The sequence below is a fragment of the Rousettus aegyptiacus genome, unplaced genomic scaffold (assembly GCF_014176215.1).
Source record: "Rousettus aegyptiacus isolate mRouAeg1 unplaced genomic scaffold, mRouAeg1.p scaffold_m13_p_5, whole genome shotgun sequence".
Classification (NCBI taxonomy): Eukaryota; Metazoa; Chordata; class Mammalia; order Chiroptera; family Pteropodidae; genus Rousettus; species Rousettus aegyptiacus.
In genome coordinates this window covers 60649837-60673381 of record NW_023416308.1, presented here as the reverse complement: position 1 = coordinate 60673381, position 23545 = coordinate 60649837, and the positions used below count along the sequence as shown (strand labels likewise).

General features: G+C 43.1%; 1 protein-coding gene across 3 annotated transcripts in view; it reads left to right on the top strand.

The window, feature by feature from the left end:
• Positions 1-23545, top strand: part of AMOTL1 (angiomotin like 1) — a 119577-nt gene that overhangs the window by 83750 nt on the left and 12282 nt on the right. For all 3 annotated transcript variants that reach the window (XM_016158703.2, XM_016158706.2, XM_036220356.1), the window contains 3 exons: positions 12544-12689; positions 15853-16002; positions 21250-21440. In XM_016158703.2, coding sequence (XP_016014189.2) covers positions 12544-12689; positions 15853-16002; positions 21250-21440 — 487 coding nt within the window. The remainder of the gene's footprint in view (positions 1-12543; positions 12690-15852; positions 16003-21249; positions 21441-23545) is intronic.

Sequence of the window (23545 nt, the reverse complement as noted above, 5' to 3'; positions counted from 1 at the left end):
GTGCAACACTTCTTCCTGCCTCCTTACATCCTTCCTCCATCTATTTTAGCACTCACTGTCTCTGGAAGGACCTGCCAGTTTTCAGGGGTGGCGGGGATGGTCGATGTTCCCAAAGAATGCCAGCATGGCTCACCAAGCCTTGCTGAATTGGGGGAGCAGAGCATGTGAGCACTTAAGCCACTTGATCAATCTTGACAGGCAGCACTGAGAAATATCAAACCTACATGACAACCAGAAGCGCACCCAAGCTGCAGGGCATCTGTTTATGTTCAATCAAATCTTTTCCCCCAGTGTGAAAATTAATGTTACTCAATTTAGGCTGATTTTCTGTGCCGAAAGAATTGGAGCTGATTGAAGAACTGCCTCCTGGTTATGTGTTTATGTCTGGTCTCTAACAAATGAACGTGGTTTATGATTTATTTATTTGCCTGGTGTTCCCGTTTGGGGACTGAAAAGTTAGGTCTTAAACTTTATTATAGTCCATGTTCCTTGCACAGTATATCTGGATGGATGGGCAGAGTTAGCACAGACTGGACTGCAACCCATTTGCATTTCATGTGGCATCAAGAAGTCCTCATTTTCCCTTAGAATTCATTACTAAAAACTCCACATTCCGGTTTCAGCTTAAGTGAAATGGCAGTTGCTCAGGGATGGTCTTGAGACAGGGTCGGTCTTTTCTATAAACCCCCAGCACCCTGTATTTTTTTCTTTTTAAACACTCATCACAGCTGTAAATAAGTAACTGTTTGGATGATCATGTTCTGTCTTTCCTTATGAAAGTACATACCATGAGGACAGGGGCCCTGTCTGTCATCCTCACCATTGTAGTCCCAGGTCGTTGTGTTTCGGAACCTGGCACAGCACCTGGCCCTTAGAGGCACTCAATACATACTTGTTGGATGTTAAATGAAATGATGATCTTTTATTCAGACAAACAGATACTGGCTACCTCCTGTGAACTGGCAATGTTCTAGGCCACAACTCTGCAAAATTCTTCTGAAAAGGGCTACAACTAAACTCTGTCCCTGTAGTTGAAAGCCACCATAGGTGAACTGTAAACAAATGGGAGCCACTGAATTCCAATGAAACTTTATTTACAAAATCAGGCTGTGGCTAGATTTAGCCTGGAGGCCATGGTTTGCTGAACTCTATTCCAGGTACTAGTCATGGAAGGGAAGAAAAAGAAAGGACCTCAACAAAAGGAAATGGAAAATAAAGCACTTCAGATGTATTCCCTAGATATTTTGTAAATTGCTCTAATTTATAAATCAGGATGTAATTATTATTTTCTTTCCTGGGAGAGTTTTACAGTCTTTTTTTACTTAAGCCCTAATCAGGTAAGCCTGATTATTTTCATTTTAGATAAACCGAGATCCATACAAATGTAGTCACAAATCTTAATTACCTAGTCGGGATCTAAAATTAGCTAATGATGGAGATAGGGCTGGGTAGGACCAGCCCTGTGGTTAGTCATGGTAGTCAACTGCCTGGATAGTGAGGTGTTAAGGATGCCTGTATCCCAGGAGTGCCATAAATCCTACTATAAGCATCTTAATGTGAGATGAAGTCAGCAGATCTTAGATACCAGGGTTGGAGAGGACCTTGAAAGTCACCAGCAATGCATGTGTCCTCTGAACTGGAGCTCATTAAGAGGCCATCCGATTGCCACTAAGAGAGACAGTGCCTCTGGAGGCTTTTGATCTGATAGTTAAAAGTTTAACCTTACATGGAGCTGCAGGCTTACTCCCCTGTTTGCTCCCCTTCAGATCCTGCTTCAGGCCAACCTGGATATGGTCATTTAACAACAGTAACGGCCGCCAACACCAATTGAGCACTTAATCTGAGCCAAGCACTATGCTAGCCCCGATAGGTACATTGTCTCCTTAATTTTCCAAACCAACCTGCGAGGTAGATATTTAACAGATGAGGACCCCAAGACACAGGAAGGTTAAGTAGTTTATCCGTGGCAAGTGGAGCAGACAGGTTCTGAACCCAGAGCATTCTGACTCAGAGCCTAAACTCATACTGAGCTGCTGTTGGGAAGCCACTTCCTGTGTCCCGGGGAGGTAGAGAGAGGTGATAACCTGAGAGGCAACAACGTTGGACTTGTGATTTTAGAGCTCATTTAGCCTGACCTTCATGTTTCACTAGTGAAGAAACTACAGCTAAGAACGATCAAATGGTTTGCTCAAGGCTCCAGAGGTGTTCAGTGCTTACACCACAGTGAGAATGGGGATGTCCCTTTCCTTATTTTTCCCTTCCTCTGCTCCAAAGGTCATCTCTTTTGGCTCTGGGGATGATGAAAGATTTCACATTTTTACCCCAAGAAAAATCCAGGATAGTAAGCGACATAAATAACTCTTATACTAGAAGTCTTCTTCGGTTGCAATTTTTTTAGCCCGTACTGTGACTTAATTATAATTATCCAAGTAGGTCCTCTCGAGTTCTAACTACTGGAATTCACACTCCATGCTTCCAGTTTCTGCATCTATCTTTGAACCAAAACCAATTATATTAAAAGGCCTTATTCGATAACCCAGTATATCTCTTCAGATGTAAAAACAAAAAATTATTGAGACCAAAACAGAGTTTAGAGCATTAAAAAAAAAAAAAATGTTTTTTCAAAATGTCTACAAAATTAAACTTTTTGTGTCTGGATGATAAAAATAAAAAATAAGGAGAATACAATGAGTAACTGTGGTTTAGTTTCTTACAGTTAGTTTTTGAAACTATTTTTGGTTCACGAATTGTAGTAAGCATACAGCTGTATCTTAATGGAATCCGAGAACTTTGAGGGGACAAAGTGTTTGTTTTAAGTCCAGAAAATTTGGTCTCAGACCATTAAAAATAAGCTTGCATCTGCTACTAATTTTCTTTTTGCTTACAAAGACTGTGGTTTGGTAAAAGAAGAGAAAAAAAGGATCCGTTCAAAGCATGTTACAAAAATGACTTTGGGAGGGGTTGTAAAAAAGTTAAAGAAAGGGAGAAAATATAATTGCAGAAAACACATATTTTTTTCCCTGATCAATCCTAGAATGATCCACTTCTTTCTCCGCATGTAACAATTTCCCCAGGATAAACGTCTATCTTTGGGCCAGGTTTTGGTGTTAAGCCAGATTTGCCATTCAAAGGGCCCATTTAAAAAACATTGTTTTTATATATGCATATTATAATAATGCCTTAATGCCTCAATTAAACTAAGCATAGATATGTAATAAATAATATATACATACACATATATATACACCTATAAATATCTAGGTATTGAGGTAAAAATAGCTAACTAAGGTAATATAGATACCCATATTTACTATATGCACATACAATATATATACAATAAAATGTACATACTTTTTAAGTATACAAGGTAATGAAATGTAACAACCACTGCAATCAAGATATAGTACAAGCAGAGCCTATAGAGATAGGTCTTTCTTCCCTCTGCAAGTGAGCTGGTACTCCCCACCACCATCTGCCTGCCCAAGTTCACTTTTTATTACTTTCAGATCATTGCTTTTTGTGTTACATCCAAGTTTTACAGTTGTTTTCCGCATGGGGAGCCAAATCGTGTAGTAGGGTCTTACTTTGTCATACTAGAGATAGAAATGTCTGCTGTTGATCTTTTTGTATTAAGAGGAGGCCAAAAAAAAGACTTTAGTGGTGGTTATAGAAAGTTTAAGTCTTCAGGTTTGGTTTATAATTGATTCACTAATTTGCGTATAGTCAAAACCAAATGCCATCCTTTATTTGTGTGACATTATTCATTGCCTAATTTGTTATTATACTCTCAGCAGTGATACAGAAGTAAAAGTACATTTTTATTTCAGGTTAAAAAAATAATAAAGTAGAAGGTTGAACAGTACATGTGGAAGCTGAGCCAGATGAATGGGTTTACATTAAGTCAAGCAAGTTTGCAGGCTACATATGTAATAAACTTAGGAAGTTAAAAAAAAACTATGAATTATACTTAAATGTGTAAGTACAGTTTCTAGAATTAAAATGCAATAGGAAGAATGACTAGATTAGAGAGAATTATATTTAAGAGAACTTGGGCTGGTATTCGAATAAATATTTTACCAATTCATACCTGAGATATTTTACTTTTGGTACTCCAAACTCATTTTAGGGCATAGATATTAAAGAGCAATAGGAAATCATAAAAGTAACAAAAATATAATAAGTATGTGAAGAACAAAATATATTGTTTTCCTCCATTAGATCAATAGAAGATTTTATGGTTAGGCTTTGTTACTTTCTAAGGATAAATATCTGAAAACTATTATTGTAAATTTTTATTTTAAAGGCTGAATTTGAATTTGAATATGTATCAATAGCATCCTCTTATTCAATAAGCTGTTGTCTAAACTTGCCATATCTCTTCACATATGAAACACTTCTGCTATCTTAGATTCTTAAAATCCTCCAGAGATAGAAAGGGTTTAGACACATCAAGTTAAGCCTATTAAGAAGGATGAGACACACAGGCATCAGCCTCTGTACCTAGCATACAAGGCAGAATACTGCCAGGACTCATCATAAAATTACTTCCCCTCAAGCCTAGGCCATCCCGTATAGGAGAGAGAGGTCTCTTGAGATCTGTCTTGTTGAAGGAACTAGAAGAGCTTCATGCAATGTGTATGTAGCCTGTTGGGTGGTGGGCCTTGGACTATATAATATTTTAGAGTAATTTTGCTGCCTTAGTATTATGCAAAAGGAAAAATTTCTATTTTCCTTTTAAATTTGGGCAACGAAGTTTGAATAAACCCTTCTCACTTCAGGCTTTGTCTCACTTTCTCACACTGAGTCATCTCTCCAAAAGATTTCTTCCCTACATCTTAACAACAGCCATTTTTACAAATCTTTTGTTTCTTTTGTAATGTCTGAACCAGTGGCTTTGAAACTCAAAACTCTTGTTTAAAAGAACGCTTACTTGGGAACCCAAAATATAAAATGCACAAAAACTAAAAAACATTTCTGTTTAAGACAGGGGAGCATTTTTCAGCACCCCCTCTTCCTATCTACCTCCCACCCTCAATATTTCTTCTCTCCCCTTCCCTTCTCTCTCTTTCCCAGCGCTCTGCAAAAAGATTTTGGTTTGAATTCCTGTTAATTTCCTTATTACAGAATTCATTTGAAAACCGTTCATTCTCTCAGCCATTTAAGACAAACCCTCACTGGAGCATTTCTGTGTTCGTTAATAGACCTATTTAGCTGCCCACTCACAACCTATGTCTCCAGTTGTCTCACGGAACCATGGCAACCTGCAGTGGCTTACAGGGACAGCACAGAGCCTAAGACCCTTTCCTGAAATAACAAGGTTTCTTACTTGAGAAACTATATCAGCGAATTTAAAAACAACAACAAAAAGCCGTATCAGTCAGTGCCTTATGGGGTTAGCTTTGTATTATATTACTTTTTCATTTCTGAATTAATGAGTGTGGCTTTTAAATGTAGATCATCTTTCGCATTGTTTTGCATCAAGCTTCATGTGAATAGATCCCTTTTGTATAATGTAAACAGTGCTTTGTTTGGATTATATTTTGAGGGTCTCTTTCTGGGTTCATCAGTTTAGTTTGTAAACTGAGGGCAGGCAGATGTTAAGAATCAGCTCCTGAGTAGAGAATACCTTTGAGGAGAATGAGCCTAAATAGTTTTGCAGATTGTGAAGTAAATGGCATACCTTCCTATTGTCTTCCCACTCCCACAACCTCAGAAAAAAGAAATTACTTTTGGTGTCAACAAGATCTTCCACATGACTCTGATGCTTCAGTTGCCCCATAGACCATAGCTCACCCAAGGAATGGACTCCTCCCCAGCACTTTTGTAGTATTCCACGATACAGTACCAGGGAACACGGGGCTGAGGGATCCTTGAGGAAGAAGAAACAGGAGGAGAAATTTGGGGAGGGAAAATACAGCGAGTAAGTATTCAGACATCTTTTCAGAAAAGAGAAGCCATTCATTATCATTGTGGAGGACTTTCTAGTGACTTGAATTAACGTCATCAGTGTTGGTCAGCCTTGGCCTAAAGTGTCACCATTCTACCAAGCCTTCTTGGTGGAGAAGGGAGTAGAGGTATAAAGAAGGAAGAGAGAGTGTCCTAGTGATCTTTTTTTATACAAAAATAAAATCAGCTTGAGCTGGCTTAAGCTCAAATACAAGGACTATTTTTTCAGTACATATGTGTGTGATGGACCCCAGGTGGGACATGCAGGCAAACCTCATTATTATGGACTAAGGACTAAGGACCAGGGCTAGCATGTCTGAGAAGCAAGGTTTAGTTTGTATTTAGGGGTCTGTTTGCCTATGTGTCTGTTTCCCACTGTCCTTCTTACCATGGACCCTCATCCACCTTTCTACATCCATCTGCCTGATTCTCCATTTTCTACAGTGCAGCTTTCTCTGTTTTTCGAAAGCACACGCTGGAATATGGCTGCTAGCCTGGGAGCTAGGTGGCCCGTCTGCATCACTGCCTCTCCCCAGCTCCTACTTGCACATCCCCAGATGAGAGACACTGATTGGCCTAGCTTGGGTCACATGGCCCTTAAGGTTTAACCTGTCAAATGGGAGTGGTGGGCAGGGGCAGATAAGAAGGGCTTTGGAATGCAGGCACGGCTTCTTGCCAGAACTTAGCCTTGTGGATGGAAGGAGGACTTGGTAGATAGCTCTTTAAAACTGAGTCTTGTCTGAGCAGATACTGTGAAGATTACCTACTCCATAGAGAGTTCTAGGTTAGGAAGCACTTGACAACTCTTGCAGGCCCTCTCCCAGGGACCCTCTGTGCGGACGTGGGGCCTCTGCTGTAGCACGCAGACAGCCTGGGCACTGTCAGCCACAGCCCTCTTAGCTCCCTACCCAGCCTCTTCTTTGTCTGTGGCTTCTTCTCTGGTCACATCTTTTAAGCTCTCTTCACCCAGAGAGACCCAGAGACTATACTCCCCAAATCAGCCTCATCAGTCAAAATGAGGCTTCTAGCCATTGGCATTTTAGAGAAGGTTCGTTGGATTGTGGGTGCCTCCTCTTCCCTTAACTCTATCACCACCACTCCCTCTTCTCACATCCAAGGTTTCATGTACCTTCTTGGAGGAGCGCCAGGAAAATAACTGCAGAACCAGATGCCAAAATGGACTAGTTTTGCATTGCCGTGTGAACATATGAGATTGCAAACTTGAATGGAATTAGTTTAGCCTGCGTTTATGTCTATACAGACACCCACATGCACACACAGTCCAGGATAGATGTTAACCCCTAAAGAAATAGCCAGTTAAGGGGTCAAACCTTGATTATGGCTGAAAGAAAAAAAGGAGAGGAAGACCTTTTTCACCTTACAGGCATGCCAGGGAATTAGTTACCGCTTGGTCAAGCTGGCGGCACCGGGCTTCCTCTATCCCTCCAGTTATTTGAGCTTAGGGAAGAACTCATCAAAAACCCATTATATCACAAAAGGCCTGGAAATTCATTCCTACATTAGAAGGGCCAGGTTACAGCTTTGCACTCTTCATGAGTTCCAGCTGTAAGTCGGAACACTGAACTAAAAACTAGTACCACAGCACGTGGTGCCCTGACACTCCCACGGTTAGACCCCACACACATGCCCAGCCCTAGATATTTCTTGACAGCTTACTAGTGCCCATCATCCCATAATTCAGCCAATAGTTAAGCTTTGTGCTCAAACGGTAGTTGCAAAAACAGTTTTGACAGTCCACTTTGGACCTTACCCAGAACTGGCAAAGGAGAAAGGTAAGGTGCACAGGGAGCATCTTTGAATAACTGGGCCCAGTTCTGGTTTCCACTTTTGCTCTTTCCTTAAGGGAAGAGGCTAACCCTTGGGTAGAGGCACAACAGTAGCTACCATTTGACTTTGTACAAGTATCGCAGCTCATTGCGCTTCAGTTTTCTCAGTTGTCAAGTGGAGCAGTTGTGAAGATTAAATGAAGGTCTCTTGTAAAGTTCAAGGCACAATACCTGGTACATGGTAAGCCCCCAGTACTCTATAGTCAGTATGTGTTATGTGCCAAACTCGGTGGTCAGTATTTTACAGATAGTCATCCTAATCCTCCCAACACTCTTGAAAAACTGATCACGTTAGTTCCATTTGAGGGGATGGAGTCTCAGAGAGGTAGCCGCGTTTCCAAGGTGAGCCAGCAGTGAAGGGACCAGAAGCAAACCAGGTCGGCCTGGCTGCAAGGCCTGTGCCCTCACTGTGGTTTCCAGAGTAAACAGTGTATGAGCAGACATCTCTGTGTAAATGGGACCAGAGCCATCAGGCCAAACAACTCCCTGCGCTGCGCGGCCCAGGGTAATTCATATCCACTGAGTAAACACACCATCTGGGCAAGAGTTCCCTTGTGTCAACTTGCCTGTTCTAGGAATTCTCAGTATATACATTGGAGCCCAACCAAAAATTCAGTGTGGGGCTTGTCGTTCTTGACATCCCTCCCAAGGGGCTTAGCTAATAATAAACCAAAGGGACCTTTCTATGAGGTGGTTTCACGCATGGGGCTCTCCCTTGACATCTCCCAAGAGATGACTTTTTAGAATGGCTCTGACATACTTCAGTCCCCAAGTCTCCAGGGAGTTAAGGGACACAGTTACCCCACCTATAGGCTCCCTGCTTTGACAACCCCTCCCTTGCCCTCAGCCTGAATGAGATGTTCTGTGTTCTCATGCAAGTATCTGTTAGAGCAACTTGTCACATTGTCTTTGCCTATGTCTTCACCTCTCTTCTGGTCCGATTGAGAGCCGAATGCTATGTCCTCCTCACCTTGTAGCCCCAGAACTTATCACACTTTTCGGAACAACAGTAACCACAGCATTATCATAGGTGATATTTACTATGTACTTACTGTGTGCATTTTGAGGTAGGTACCATTGTGATCCTCACTTTAAAGGCAAGGAAACTGAGACACAAAGAAGTGCTTTTACTTTCAAAGTCACAAAAGTAAAGTTGGATATGAACCCAGGCAGTTTGATTCTAGATCCATGTTTTAACCAGTAGTACTCTGTGATGTTTCCACATAGTGGATGCTTAATTCATTGATATTTGCTAATGGATACACATGTGGATGTAGTTGCTATATTTTGAGAAATATGATATGACTGGTGACAAAGATCTTTGCAATAAGGAGCTGTGTTACAACGGAGTTCTGCTATTCTTTCTGCTTCTGTTATTCTGCAGTTCATCTCCCTGCTTGTGAACATGGATTAGATGCAAATGCAGCTTCTGGCTCTACCATTGATGGGCGCCACTTCTGTGGGCACATTACTTATTCTTTCATAGTGTCATTTTCCTCAGCTGGAAAATGAGATTCATAACGGCACCCACCTCATTTAGTAAGCTTAAATAGTAATATATAGGAAAGAATGAAAGGAAATAGTATAAGTCACCATTTTAGAATAGCCATTCAACAAACATGAGCAGGTTTAGTTATTATTATCACTGTTGGCATGAATGTTGTTTTTAAATCTTTGCCATCAAGAACACTACTTTCTATCAGTGGACAAGGAGTTCTGAGTCAGGGTGATATTGCTGCAGCCTGAAATCTAAGGTCACCAAACTCAAAATAGTGTTTTGACTATGAAGTCCATAGGCCCGCAAAGCATTGCAGAGTTAATGGAGTCTTTGTCCAATACATACATCTTCGTCCTGTGGTGTGCACTCTTGAGTTTCCAGGAGCCTGAGCAGAGAAGGGAACTGGAGATGTCCCTGGTCAGTACCGGCCATCTGATGCCTCACAGGTGGTGTGGACAGCTGTTAGGAGATCGCGAGGATACCGAATACCTAACAGCTAATGGGAGTTGCCATTTATTGCACAGTCGGCAATGAACTTCATCCATAGTAGAGATTCATTCATTCATTCGACAGTATTTATTGAGCCAGGCGGTGTTCTAGGCTCAGGGAATCAATAATGACCAAAATAGATAAAGTCCTAGATTTTTAGGTCCTTTTATACTTCATATGCATCATTTCTATCAACAAAGTCATCACAACAACACTGATGTAGTTGTTATCATTCCCAGTTGATGGGTGAGGGAGCTGAGGCTCAGAGGGCTACTACATACTGCACCACAGAGCTAGAAAGTGGTGAACCTAGGATCTGAATCCAGTTCTTTCTGATGCCGAAGTCCATTATTTACCCACAATTTGATACCATCTATCAAGGAAATAGCAAATGCTGGAAGTGTGTGTGTGTGTGTGTGTGTGTGTGTGTGTGTGTGTATTGGAGGAGAGGGGTATTTGTTAACTCAGAAATCTAAATAGCTGTTATTGTGACTTAGTAATAATTGTGATCATCAATTTGCAAACTGCAATAAGCTCTGGTATGGCTTCTAGTCTTGAGTTCAGCCTATCATTTTATTGCTTCTGGTCAAATTCAGTGTGTCCTTGGCTGCCCTCTACAAAGAGGATTTTTATGCTTAGGTTGGTAAGCAGGTAGAAGCTCTGAAATCCAGTGGTTCATTCCCAGGCATGCCTGTGGAGTAACTCCTGGGTGCCCTCCCGAGTCTGGACAAGGCCAGTGGGCACCGTGCCCGTTGAGATGTTGTCCAAGCCCGTGGAGCTGGTGCTCAAATGTCAGTAACTGCACAGAAAGAGTGAAATGCACTGATCTGTTCAGGGCTGTGGATGGTGGGGCCCAGAGCCAGTGGGCTGCTACCGACCCACTGGTGTAGGCCTCTTGCATACCTGTTCCTGGGAAGGAAGTCTCAGAGGCAGCATTTCAAATGCCACTGAAAGGAGGAGGGGGAGGGCAGCTGGACACTGCAGCGGGGCATAAAGAGCCCCAAAGTAATGCTCTGTTCTAAGTCAGGATCTTTGTGGCCTCGTTTTGTTTGCAGGGGATGCCACTGTTTCTAGGCAACACAGCCACTACTTAGTTTTACAGGGCTACTCATTCAGTCTGTCAGTTCTGAAGCTGTTCCATTGCACTCTGGTCCCATTAACATAAACTCACAACGCAAGGGTGGTGCAGTCAAGCGGGAAGGATGTTGCAGTGGGACATTGGGAGACCCGGATTCTGGCCCTGGCTCTGCCCCAGTTGGCAGAGGGACCTTGGACAAGTGCCTTCGCTCCCGGGCTTCCTTGCCTTACCCATAAAGCGAAGGGAGTGAAACTGGATGGCGGTGTTTCCTATGATCTCTTCTGGCTCTAGAACTGTGAGTTTGTTAATTAGGTATTTGTAGCCTTAAAGTGTCATTTTTATTCTTATATGTTGTTTTCAAAACCACATTTTCTGCTCCTTAAGTGTTGCATTCTGTCTGTTGCTTCAGTGCCCCTAGGGCTGGTCCCTACTACTGGACATCTGTTGTTAAATTAATGACTATAGGAGGAAATCATGAATGAATGAAGCCACTGTCACATGCTGGTGTAGCTTCCAGTCTTTGGGTCTCTGTGTTTTACTGTGAGTTGGTAGGAGGATTGACATAACCAGTATGAGGCATTCAAATGGTGCAGACACACAGAAATCAGTTTCTAACTATTGTTGCTGCTGTGGCTTTAAGTATATGCCCTGTTTTCTGAAAATATAGAATAGTGTGCACAGGGTTTTGTAACCACCTTTTTTAATAATGAAGAATTTTTCCCTCATGTCACTGATATTTTCTTATTTGATTTGAACGATGGCATCCTATTCTGTTATAGGGCTTACAGTAGTTTACTTAACCAATCCCTTAATCTTCACACATTAACTCCACTTAAGTGTTTCTATATTATAAAAATATATCTAAATGTTCTAATTTATTTAAAAATAAAATGTATTGCTTTCACACCAGGAAAAATGTTTTCAGTAGGTTATACCGATCCCATGATGCTGTCGGCCCTGCCTGCCTCAGTAAATGGTAGACGCGCCTGTAGGGGGGCAGGCTGGGAGCACTGAGTACAAGGCGGCCTTTGCTTTCCACACGCAGAGAGACGTGACCACCATCAGTTAAATTGTCACTGAGTGCGAGGAAAGCAGTTTTTCTAAATCCAAAGCAATTTTCCTTCTTTATCTCCAACAGAACTAGGAGAAAATGCGGGGCCAGGTCATGTGGGAAGAGGATCCAGCCAGAGACGGGAGGCCTGGGTCAAAGCTCCCTTCTGCCGTCTGGCCTCACACCAAGAGCTTCCACTTCTGGACCTTGGTTTATTTTTCTACGAATGAGAATATTAGTACTGTTGTTAATGTTGCCGGCCGTTTCATCACTGATTTGGAAAACAGAAACAGGAGGTTGTGAGCCTCTAATGAAATTGTGGGTAAAATTTTAATTTGAAGCATTAAAGTTAGTGCTGTACAGAAGTGAGTTATCAGGAATATGGGGTCACTGGTTCTTTATATACCATTTATCTGTGGAACCGTGGCCTGAATGTATCTGAAGTTAACAGAGGTATTTCAGAAAATTCTTACGTCATAACACCACCACTATTAAGAGGGAGCAAAGCAGTAAATCAGCCCTCTGCTCTTTGCATACTTTTTTATTTTTAATCCTTGCCAGATGTAGACTGGCAGTGAGCCCAGAGGTTGAGTGCTTTCTGATAGAGGTAGTTTTGTTCTTGTCTTCCTTCTAGACAAAGAATTCTTGAAGGAAAAGGAGAAGTTAGAAATGGAGTTAGCCGCAGTGAGGACTGCAAGTGAGGACCACCGGAGACACATTGAGATCCTGGACCAGGCCCTGAGCAACGCGCAGGCCAGGGTCATCAAGCTGGAAGAAGAGGTGAGACTGGGGGGGGGGGGCTGGGGGGGAGGGTGGAGCAGAGTCCTAATGGCTTCCATTTCCTTTTCCTAACCTAGCAACTTCAACCAGAGCCAACTCCAAGGAGTCGAGTCAGGGGGAGGAATGTAGGAGACCTCCCAGATAAAAATCAATAAAAACAGAGTCAGTCCAACCCGGAGCCAGGCAAAGTATGAAAGGCATACATGAATACCGTCAGCAAAGAGCTCTCTCAGCCTAAAATCCAGCCCACAGCCCACTGGTTGGCAAGTGTCCAGGCTGGGAACAAATGGAAGGACTGGAAACCACTGGTGCCTGTATAGAAAAGAGACTAACAACTTAAAAAAAATAGTTCAGTTGCTCTGTCTTCGAGTTCTTGATTGCATTAAAAAAAGCAAAAGTCTTTGGGTCCAAATGCAGTAGGGTGGCTTTCAGCAAACCTGTCTCCAGTTTCTAGAAGCTGGCTCAGGCTTGCAATGACCCCTCCAAACCAGGAAATTTTGATCCCACTCAAACATTCCGGATTTAATGATTCCTGCGGAAATCAATCCTTTAAATTTTTTTTTTTTTTTTTTTTTTGCGAAGTAGACTTTTTCTTTAAGCCTGACTGTAAGTAAGATGACCACTTCTGAGGTCTAAGCTAGGGGATTCAGGTAGTAAGTAGATGGAGTCAGAAAAGGAGGAAAGGTTTAGCCATTGTGGGAAATAGAAACTCAAAGTCTGGAAGACATGTAACCCAGATAGTCTACACAGCGTACTTAGCTTGGTGTCTGACACACAGGAAACAATATTATTGATCCAACTGTGGCTGTTGTTGAAAATAAAGTTATTTCTTCAGTAAATATCTCCGGATGCCAGGTAACTCCATGTCTCAGCACACTTCAATTTTAAGGTTAAAGCCACTAAAGGGAAACCCCTTATCCTTATCCTAACCCATTATCATAACCCTTTATCCTTATAATTGAAATCACTTATTGTGGCTCCATCTCTGTGTGTAGAACATAATAAAATTGTGATTTTTAAAATCTTTTTGTTTTAATATTTCTATGAAAGTAAAAGTTGTGAATTCCTTGAAGATGGGTTCTTTATGATCACCATTATGCATCTTTTCTTGTCATTAACATTTATATATAAGATCTTTGATTGCATATAGTCTCTCCAAGGTGTCTCATATGCCCGGCTTCCAGTATCACTCTTTGTTCGCATTAAAGTTTCTTTTAAAGGGTCTTATTCAGTCCAGATGTCTTGTATAGTGTGTTTACCATAATTTCCCATGATAGTTAAGAACTTGGACTCTAGAGCCAGACTGCTGTGAGTTAGAATCCTGACCCAGGATGGACGTATCACCTGTGTGACCTTGAGCAGTCACTTAACCTCTATAGTTCTCAGTTTCTCTTCTCTTAAATGAGGTATTAAAGGAGTTTACCTTTTACTGTTATTGGGAGAATTAAATGAGATATTGCATATAAAGCACAAAGCTTGGTATGATGATGCTTCAAAAATGTTGGCTGATATTATTATTAATCATCCTCACTTAATAATCATAATATACTCCTTGCCTCACATAAGGCTGATACAAAGGTGGGTGAGAGAGATCCATGCCTTCAAGAATCTTGCAGTTGACTAGGGATAATATTTATTCATTCATTTAAAAAATATTTATTGAGTATTTACCGGATGCCAGATACTGTTCTAGGCATTGGGGACAACTGTGCACTTAGCTCAACAGGAACCAAAACAGAAAAATCTCATGGCTTTTATATTCTGGTGGCTACACACTTAAAAAACTATATACAGTCTAAGACATGTAAATGGCATGTGAATGATACTTAAAGTATTCGATCAAATGAGGCTTTTAGCATAGGAACATGCAGTTAGTAGTCCTCAAGTATCTATTAAATAGAATCAAGCAATCAAAAGCACAATAAATAAAAGGACCAAACGAAAACCGATCTCGAGAGCAGGTGTAAAAAAGGCTATAAAGTTGCTGTTTCCCAGCCCTCACCCCTCTGAAGGATCAGCGGCACCACCATTTTATACCAGTGGCTTTGGCCGAATCTAGGCATAGCTCATGACAGTGTGCCTGCTAAGTCAGAAACCACTCTTCACAGCAAGCTCTTAAATCACTGGTATGTTCCAACATGCCAATGCAATCATGGGTTGAACTCAGGATCTGAGTCACCTGCAAAGAATCTGCACACCCAGGTGCAGAATGACAGGAAATAGCATCTGATGCCTTCTCACTCAGGACCAGATAAGTAAATGCCTCTGCCCGATTTTTGGCACTAGCCAATTCCCAGATAGTTAGAAATGAGCCTGGAATTCATGGACGTGGGCCAAAGTCCTCACTGGAAGAAAACAAAGTCCGAGGGTGAGAATTAGAAGTTGTTAATCAGGATTCTCAGTCCATACCTGATGTGACATTTACATAAATCATTTTTACATTAATTTCTATCTCCTCAGTTATTGTGTTGTTTGAGTGTTCATTAAACCCTTCCTGTCTCTTCAGGACTGTCGATCAGTCATCTATAAAAGCTCTAAAATCCTTGGCAGAGCGTTACTCAACAAATATCTATAATAAGTTTTTATATTTACTCACACATACACATGGGTACACACGTATATACATACATATATAATTCTCGATTACAATAGTAATTTGTAGTTATGGAAATTTTGAAAAATACGAAAGAGAATAAAGAAGATGGGAAATTACTATACTGCCATACAGATAAACATAATGCTTTTAAGTATTTCCTTTCAGTCTGTTTGCCTAGATAGATGGATAGACAGACAAACATAATTATGATAATAATTTTTTATTCTGAATTTTTCAGCTATTATTATAGAATAAGGACGTCCTCATAACATTAAAAACTCTTAATGTCATTTCCAGTGCCAGCAAATGCTATAATTACTAAGCAATAAGCAAGGACTGTGCTCAGCTGTACGTACCTGAAAGCAGGCACCTGAGTAGGGTCTTCAATTCCAGGCATCCCTGCGCTTTGGGTGTACCTGGTGGCTGGTGTCTAAACCTTTTCTTTCCCAGCATGCCTGAGTGATAGGGGTAGGGAGGATCTTCAGGTAACCTGACCCCCCATCTCCACCCCAGCTTTGAGAATCATTGGTCTAAATTCCGTGCTCCTTTTTCGTCTCTTCTGCTCAGTTACGAGAGAAGCAAGCCTATGTCGAGAAAGTTGAGAAGCTGCAGCAGGCCCTGACCCAGCTACAGTCTGCATGTGAGAAGCGAGAGCAGATGGAGCGGAGACTGCGGACCTGGCTGGAGCGAGAACTGGATGCGCTGAGAACCCAGCAGGTGAGGGAACGGGGTGGGGTGCACAGCAGAATCCTACACCTTCTTTCAGCAAACATTCTGGAGCAGGGCACCTGCTGTGGGCTCTGCACTCTGCACTGAGGACGCAGAGGGAAGTGAGAGCCCCTGTCCGAGCAGACCGACACAGCAGCCAGTGAAGGAGCCGAGCGGTCTGCTCCTGGGAGTGACAAAAATCCTTACGGAAAGTGGTGACCCCAGCGGCCGTGCATCCAGGAATGTGGCTTCAGATGGCTTCACAGAGGAGGGCATTGAGTTGGACTCTGAAAGATGAATTTGTTGGCGTTTCCAGGGAAACAACATCAGAGGTAGAGGAAGAGTATGTGTAAAGGCAGAAGGTGTGACACAGCATGGCAGGTTCCCTGACAGCGGGCACAGCTCACGGGCAGAGAATGCCCGGTGAGGCTCTGGTGAGGAGGCAAAGGCCAGTCTGTGGAAGGCACTTAGTCACATTGCGAGATTGGACTTTTTCCTGTAGTTGACAGAGCCAACGACTGGGAGGTTTTAAGCTGGCGAGGACTGCGGTACAAAGGAGCACAAAGGAACAAGGAAAGAGCACTCTGGTGGTCTCAGAAGGGTGTGGAGGGGCAGATGATAAGGTCATAGGAAGGCCCGCCTGAAGGCTGTTGGTAGCATCTAGGGTGTAGTGACAGTGGGAATTCACAGGGGAGCTAGTAGGGAGATGAAATTAGTAGGACATGATCATCAGGGAGTTTTCAAGGGTAAAGGAGAGGAAGGAGCTCAGGATTACCTGTGGAATATAATATTGGCCATAAGCTCCTAGTTCTGCTTCTACTTCTTTCTCCTGGTAACAGCTATTAATGTAACTCAGCTACGAATAAGCTCAGGGTAAAACACTCCAGCCCAGGGTCCATACGCATCTTGGCAAGGGAAGAAGTCCTGCAGGACAGCTCTGCAGCTAGACTGGGCTCCATGCAGCCAGGTCAAAGGCTCCTGGCTCCAGAAAGCAACTGGGCTCCTTTGTCCTCAGCCAACATGGTGGGCAAAGCCCTCTATGCAGCTGAGGAAGGGTGTGCCCTACATTAGGAACCAGGAGAACGCAAGACAAGACTCCATGAAATTATCTACTGGACGGGGCATAGTGGTTGTGGTTGAAACACTTGAAAACACTTGAAAGCGTACACTCAGGCCAGCCCAGCCCAGTTCCCTCTGGTGTGTGTACTTGGCTGGAAAAGGAGGTGTTAGTGAGATTGCCCAGAAAATTAAGAAACCTACCCAGCCTCCCTCCATCTTGGCTGAGTCAGTGACTCATAAGAAAGGGTGAGTCTGTCTCTGGACATTTGTACGTTCCCTGGCACTTGTGGTCCACCCCTCAGCTGTTCTCCGTTGTGCAGTTATTGTGACCTTAACCTCCCCAACGGGAGGGCAGGCTTCTCTGGTGCCTGGTACCATGCTAGCACCCCAGTGGAAACGTACGAACCTTTGGCTGACAAAATGGGCACACCTCGATACTTAGGGCAAAAAAGAATGTTTGTTTCCAGTCAGTGTGTCACCCACACCTTATAGTTAGATTACTCAACCTTGGACCTTCTATTTGGGGTGCTATGAAAGCAGACTCAACTCCGTTATCCTCGTTGTTTATCAGGAAGGAATGTGAAGTTAGAATTAATTTGAAAACCATCACTACTGCCACAGAGGACCATTCACACATGCACACTCAAACCCAGGCACACGCACACCCATTATTTCCTCAGACCCATAAGAACATTCCTGCTGTGCATAAGGCCTGCTGGCAGATGTAGGTGTACCTGGAAAGACAGGAGTTTCAGAATTGAGGGTCTCCAAGGAAATTATCCAGCTTACATTTTGGATTTGGTTTGGGGGGCTAATAACAGATTCCCAGCTGTTTATGGCTAGCATGAGACCAAAGAGAAGGGAGACAATCTGTAAACAGAATTTTGTTTAATTCAGCATCTCTTTAGAAATAATATAGTTGTGTTTTTTTTAATGAGTGTGTTCGTCTGTCTCCTACGATATGAAAGACACTTAGAAATTTCCCTGTTGCTTTTGCCAACTCATTAAAAATGAATACTATTTTTTAAATCTTTCCTTTAATACCTCTTTATTCTATCATTTTACCAGTGAGCATACCTTATTCTATAACCAGGAAAGGTAAAAATTTTATTACAAATAAATCCACCTAAAAACCTTGAGTCTCTAACTAGTCGTATGTGGTAGTTACTGTAAAGTGTGGCCAAACTCTCACCTGGAGCTCGTGGACCAGCGTGGTGAGCACAGCCCTGCTGGCCCTCAGCAGGCACAACGAGTCCCCTCTAGTCCACTCTAGAGCATGGGGTCACCTGAGAAACTCAGCCTTTCTGGGAAGGGTATCCGGGGGTCTCTCTGATCGGCTTCCTCCTCATTCGCTCTTCAGCAGCTCATGCACTTGCCTGCCCTGGACATGGCCAGCCCAGACCGCGCTCTGCTCCTCATCCTTGTGTCACTAAGGCATTTATCTTATCCCTTTAGAAAGTATGCTGAGGTCAAACTGTAACAAAGCTCCTGGTCATCTCCCCCACTTCCTCGACACAACCACTTCCCACAGGAAGTTATTCCACAGGGACCATTGAGAGAGTAGCTTAGAGAACTTACTAAATCAACACCCTACACAAGGGCTCTGCCCTTAGACTGGTGCCAAGACACAGCCGAACTTCTCTACTCACATCCTTAACAACACAGAACCCCAAGTGACCCCCAGTTATTCCTGCGAGGTGCCCTGGAACCATCCAGAAAGTGGGCGGACCAGAGTTGAGCAGAGTGGCATGGAACCGGAGTTGAATCCTGCTTGCTCTTCCTACTAGAAAAGTTAACTTGGGTAAGCCAGCCTTCTAAGCCTCAACTCCCTTGTCTCTAAATTGGAGTTGATAAATTATACTTACCTTGTTCTTATAACTATAGATAAGAAAATCTGCACAAAGTTCTTAGTACAATAGTACTTGGCATTTAGCAACTGGTTAAGAAAGAATAACTATCATTGCTGTTCTTATTATCATCATTACCTTCAGAGTCATTCAAAGGCTTAGGGCATCCTTGGGACCCTCCCCCAAATTCCTCCCTTACTCCAATTTTTCCATTCCACTGAAAAAGTGACAAAAATGTGGCCGATTGAGAAGGAGGTGGTTGGAGATAGTTCAGGACACAAGGACTAGCAGGAAAGAACACCTTCCAACGAACAGGTTCTTGTCAGTATAAATAATCTCCCTCCACTTTGGGAGCTGAAGTACTTAAGTCTCATTAGAAGCTGGGAGAAGTGAAAGAGAAATAAAAGTAAGAGAGAAGGAAATTAACATTTTTAAGAACTCACAATTTTATCTTTCCTGCAAAGTGCTCAAAATAATTTTCACGTCTTACCTCCATAGTTCTCCTGTGGGGTAGAAGAGAGAAAGAGGGATCTTCTTGAAGAGGAAAATGAGACAGACACAGGGCAGTCAGCACAAGGTCATTAGCCAATTAGGACATCTCCCTTGGGTAAACACATTTAGGGCGAGGATTTTGTCTGTACTGTTCCCCATGGTTTCCCCAGCACATGGTATGTGCTCAGTAAATATTTGTTGGCCAGCTTGTATGGACAGCAGAAGCTGGCCTGCCTGACCCTCAGTCTGTTTTTCTAACCAGCGTACTTACCTGTTAGACCATGCATGTTTGAATGTTGAAGATCATGCATTTATTTAATAACTTAATGACCTGAATTAGGTGCTCTATGAAAAGTTGTCATGATCTCATGTGAGGTCAAGAGGATTCTGCAAAAATTAGCCTGTCGAGATGGCAAAATAAGGATTTAGATAGAAACTAACCAGCATAGATGACGGTTTAGTGAGGCTGTGGAATCTTTTCCTTGGGAAGTTTCTGAGAACAAGAGAGCTTCTCATCTCGATGGACTGGTTTATTTGTCCTCCTGCCTGAGGCCGGGTGCCTGGCCAGAGAGGGCAGGGGTGGTCAGTGACTTCCTGTATGGGTTGATGAGGACAAGTTCATGCCTTCTGCTGTATTCTTTTTAAAAATTTGGTCACTGGCAACACCTAGAATAATTTGTATTTGTATCTTTAAACAATCGGATAGAGACATATGGTTTACAAAAGCCCATGGGCCCATTTGCTTTTTTAGCGGGGGAGGGGGTAGGATTTGATTCCATCATGGCAGCTCAGATGCCCAGCTGTTGCTCTAGGTAATTTTTGTGGTTCAAGGTAAAGCATTCAGGTACCTCCTACCTTGCAACCAGCTCTGCATTTAAAATTTGTGATCACTGGGAAAACATGAGGAGAATGAGTGTCCCAGGATGTAGAATAGCTGGGATGAAATCATTCTCCCCTGAAGCCAGAACCTCCTCAAAACCCTATCGTCCTCTAATCATGCTGTTTAGAAGACATAGTATACCTGAGTTCAAAGGAAAAAGAAAATATTTAAATGTGCATATCCTCAGTTCGTAAGCAGTTCAGTTAACATAACCGATTTTTCATATCTTACAGATGCAGATGTAAAGACAGGGCTGAAAAATGAGCTTGATTTGTATTAGAGGATTTCTGATAGCACTTTACCTTATTTAGCCCTTCAAATGCTTTCCTACATACTATCTTGTTTGATTCTCAGGCTTCTAAGCAGGGCAGGTATTAATTTCTGTTTCCCAGATGAGAGCATAGCAGCCGGGAGAGCACACTTGTTAGGGCATCTCACTCCCCACTTCCTTGGCCTTTACATGGTATCTCCCAGACTCAGGTAAAACACACAGCTGGAATCACTTCCTTGAAGGCTGGAGGAAGTGCCTAAGACTTACTTCCTGTTGTTGCTTTTGCTTTAAATTAACTGCAGGACATTGGACAAGCCGCTTCTTATCGTGCAGAGCTGTATGACCAGATGGATTCATGTTGGAATCCTTACCCCACTACTGATGAGCATAGAGACATTGAATAGTTCATTTAACCTCTGAGAAGCTTCCTTTTCTCATCTTCAAAATTGGGATGATAATGTCTGTTTCATGGAGTTCCATGAGAATTAAGCGGGACAGAGGAATTCGGTAGCATGGCGTTAGGCTGCACTGAGTTTGGTCACCCATCTTGGCCAGGGAGCAAGCTCGTGATGATAATGTGTGTGGATGTGCTGAGGATCTGGGTGAACCAGGTGTTCTCCATGTGGGGAACAATGCAGACATAATTTATGTGGTTCACTTTATAGCCCCATTTCAGCATCATGCTGTAATTCCTTCTGCTTCTCCAGAAACATGGGAACGGCTCGCCAGCTAGCATGCCAGAATACAGTGCCCCAGCCCTCATGGAACTTGTGAGGGAGAAAGAGGAGCGCATCCTGGCCCTGGAGGCCGACATGACCAAGTGGGAGCAGAAGTATCTGGAGGAAAGCACCATTCGACACTTTGCCATGAATGCCGCAGCCACTGCCGCAGCTGAGAGGTGAGACCAGCCGAGAGTCCAACAAGGGAGATCAGTCCAGTAATGAAAAGTACATCCGCACAGCGGAATGTGTGTGGTCTTCAAGAATGACACTGTGAAAGTTTATTTTATGCTCCTTTTCAACAGTGGGTATGTGTCATGGGCCAGACAAGAAGATTTAATCTTCATAACAGCCCTGAGAGGCAGAACTATCATTATCCTCATTTTGCAGCTAAAGAAATGAGACTTAGAGAGGTGCAGTGGTTTATTCCGAATCACACCAGTAGTAAGTGATGGGACCACATGTCCAAATGAGATTCGTCTGACTTAACGCCTGATTTTGCTTGGCTTGAAATTGTTTTCTGCTGTTGTCGGTTATTGCCTCTGTTGCTTTCTTTCCCTTTTGTAGGCACACAGTCTAGTCTCCCTTTAAAAATTAGCTCAGAATGCTCAGTCATTTCCAAAATAATTTTGTGAAGCTATACTCTTGTCTGAGTAAGCAGGTGGTTCCCTTTGACTGCCAGAGCTCACCTGCACGCGTGACTGCCGCACTGAGTTGCATGGTGGTGCATTCTGCCGGTCAGGTCTCTCGCTGCCTCCCCCCACTCCATCCCCCACCAGTTTGCTTTTTGCCCAGAAGTTATATTGGGCATTTAATTCAGAGTTGTTTAGAATTCACTAAAATTTAGGGTCAGTGTATTTGGAGGAGATTTTCAAATTCCAAAGGAGCATCTATAAAACTAGACTTAGTAAGGGCTGTTGTCGCACCGTTTGAGATGGTAAGACCTGAACCAAGTGTGATGAATAAACACTGAAGATGCACCCCAATCTTATCAATCCCACGTTTCCTTGAAAGAGGAAGACAGGGCCTGTTGGCGGGGGTGGGCGGGAGCATAATTTATAAGCCATTGATGGGCTCGCATGTTCATTAGTCAAGTGCAGAACCGCTAGCAGTATGCCCAGCTGTCCCTTCCGAAACCTGGGAGAGAGAGCAGTGCCACCCGTGCAGGAAGATGCCTCCACTGGGTGCCACGGCACACGCACCCCTAGAGAGACCTGCAGACTCGTGTGAGACCATCTTCTAGTGCTCAGATGTTTATGCATGTCTGCGCCACCCACAGTCGTCCATCTGAGCGAGCCCTCGGGAGTGGGAATAGACATTTTCGACGTGCACTGTGCGGTAAAGCGCCAACGTCATGACGTGAGGGCTGGAGGAAGTTGCAGCCTCCAGTTCAGTCCTTGCGCTCTATGGGTGAGAACAGTGAAGCTCTTAGAAACACTTCTTACATAAGTGAAATGTTTTTATTTTCAGCTTTTTTTTTTTTTTTTGGTAGGGAAGAGAACAAACTATCATAAAATTACAGAGGGATTTGGCCTTCTTTGCCAGAGTTGGTCTAGCACATAGCTGTCAGTGATGCCCTGGAAATTGTCTTTCTCATGATTTTTAATGGAGAGAACGCTGCATAGGGAGGCAGGATGCCAATATTTAAGGCTTCTCCCGCTATCGCCAATTACAGGCATGTGAGTCTGCAAAAGCCTTGCTGAGTGTCACTTACTTCATTCAAATATTACCTATTTTCTGAAATGGAAGACGTAACTTTTGGCATGTTACAAGCAGGGAGCCAGACCCTATTCCACTAGCCGAGGACACTAAAGTCCTAGAGGCCGTGTGAACGCGTTCCTTTGGAAGCATGACATGGGGCCTTTGTGTGTCATTGTCTCAGCTCTAATTGATTTATCAGATCGGATGCATGTTTGGGATCCAGGGCCCTAAGGGAATAAATGGGTCTGGAATGTAAAATCAGAAGTAGGGAGAATAAACAGGTCTGAGGCATAAGACCCTATGGTGGGCACAGGAGTGGGACGGTCGAGACCTGAGTAGAACCAGACAGCCCAGCCTTATGCGTCATTCTTCGTGCAAGGGGAAATGTCTGTTGCCCTCAAAACAGTCCTGTGGGGTTTCCCTAGCGCCATTGTTCTCTCCCCTGTTTGGAGTCCTGGACAGACAGGCGGGTGGATGGATGGAAGGAACGAGGCCCTTTCCACTACTCTTACCTCCTCCTTACTGCTCACTCCTTCCCATGGTCTTGAGAAAAATCAGATTTTTAGCTCCAATCTTAATGTTC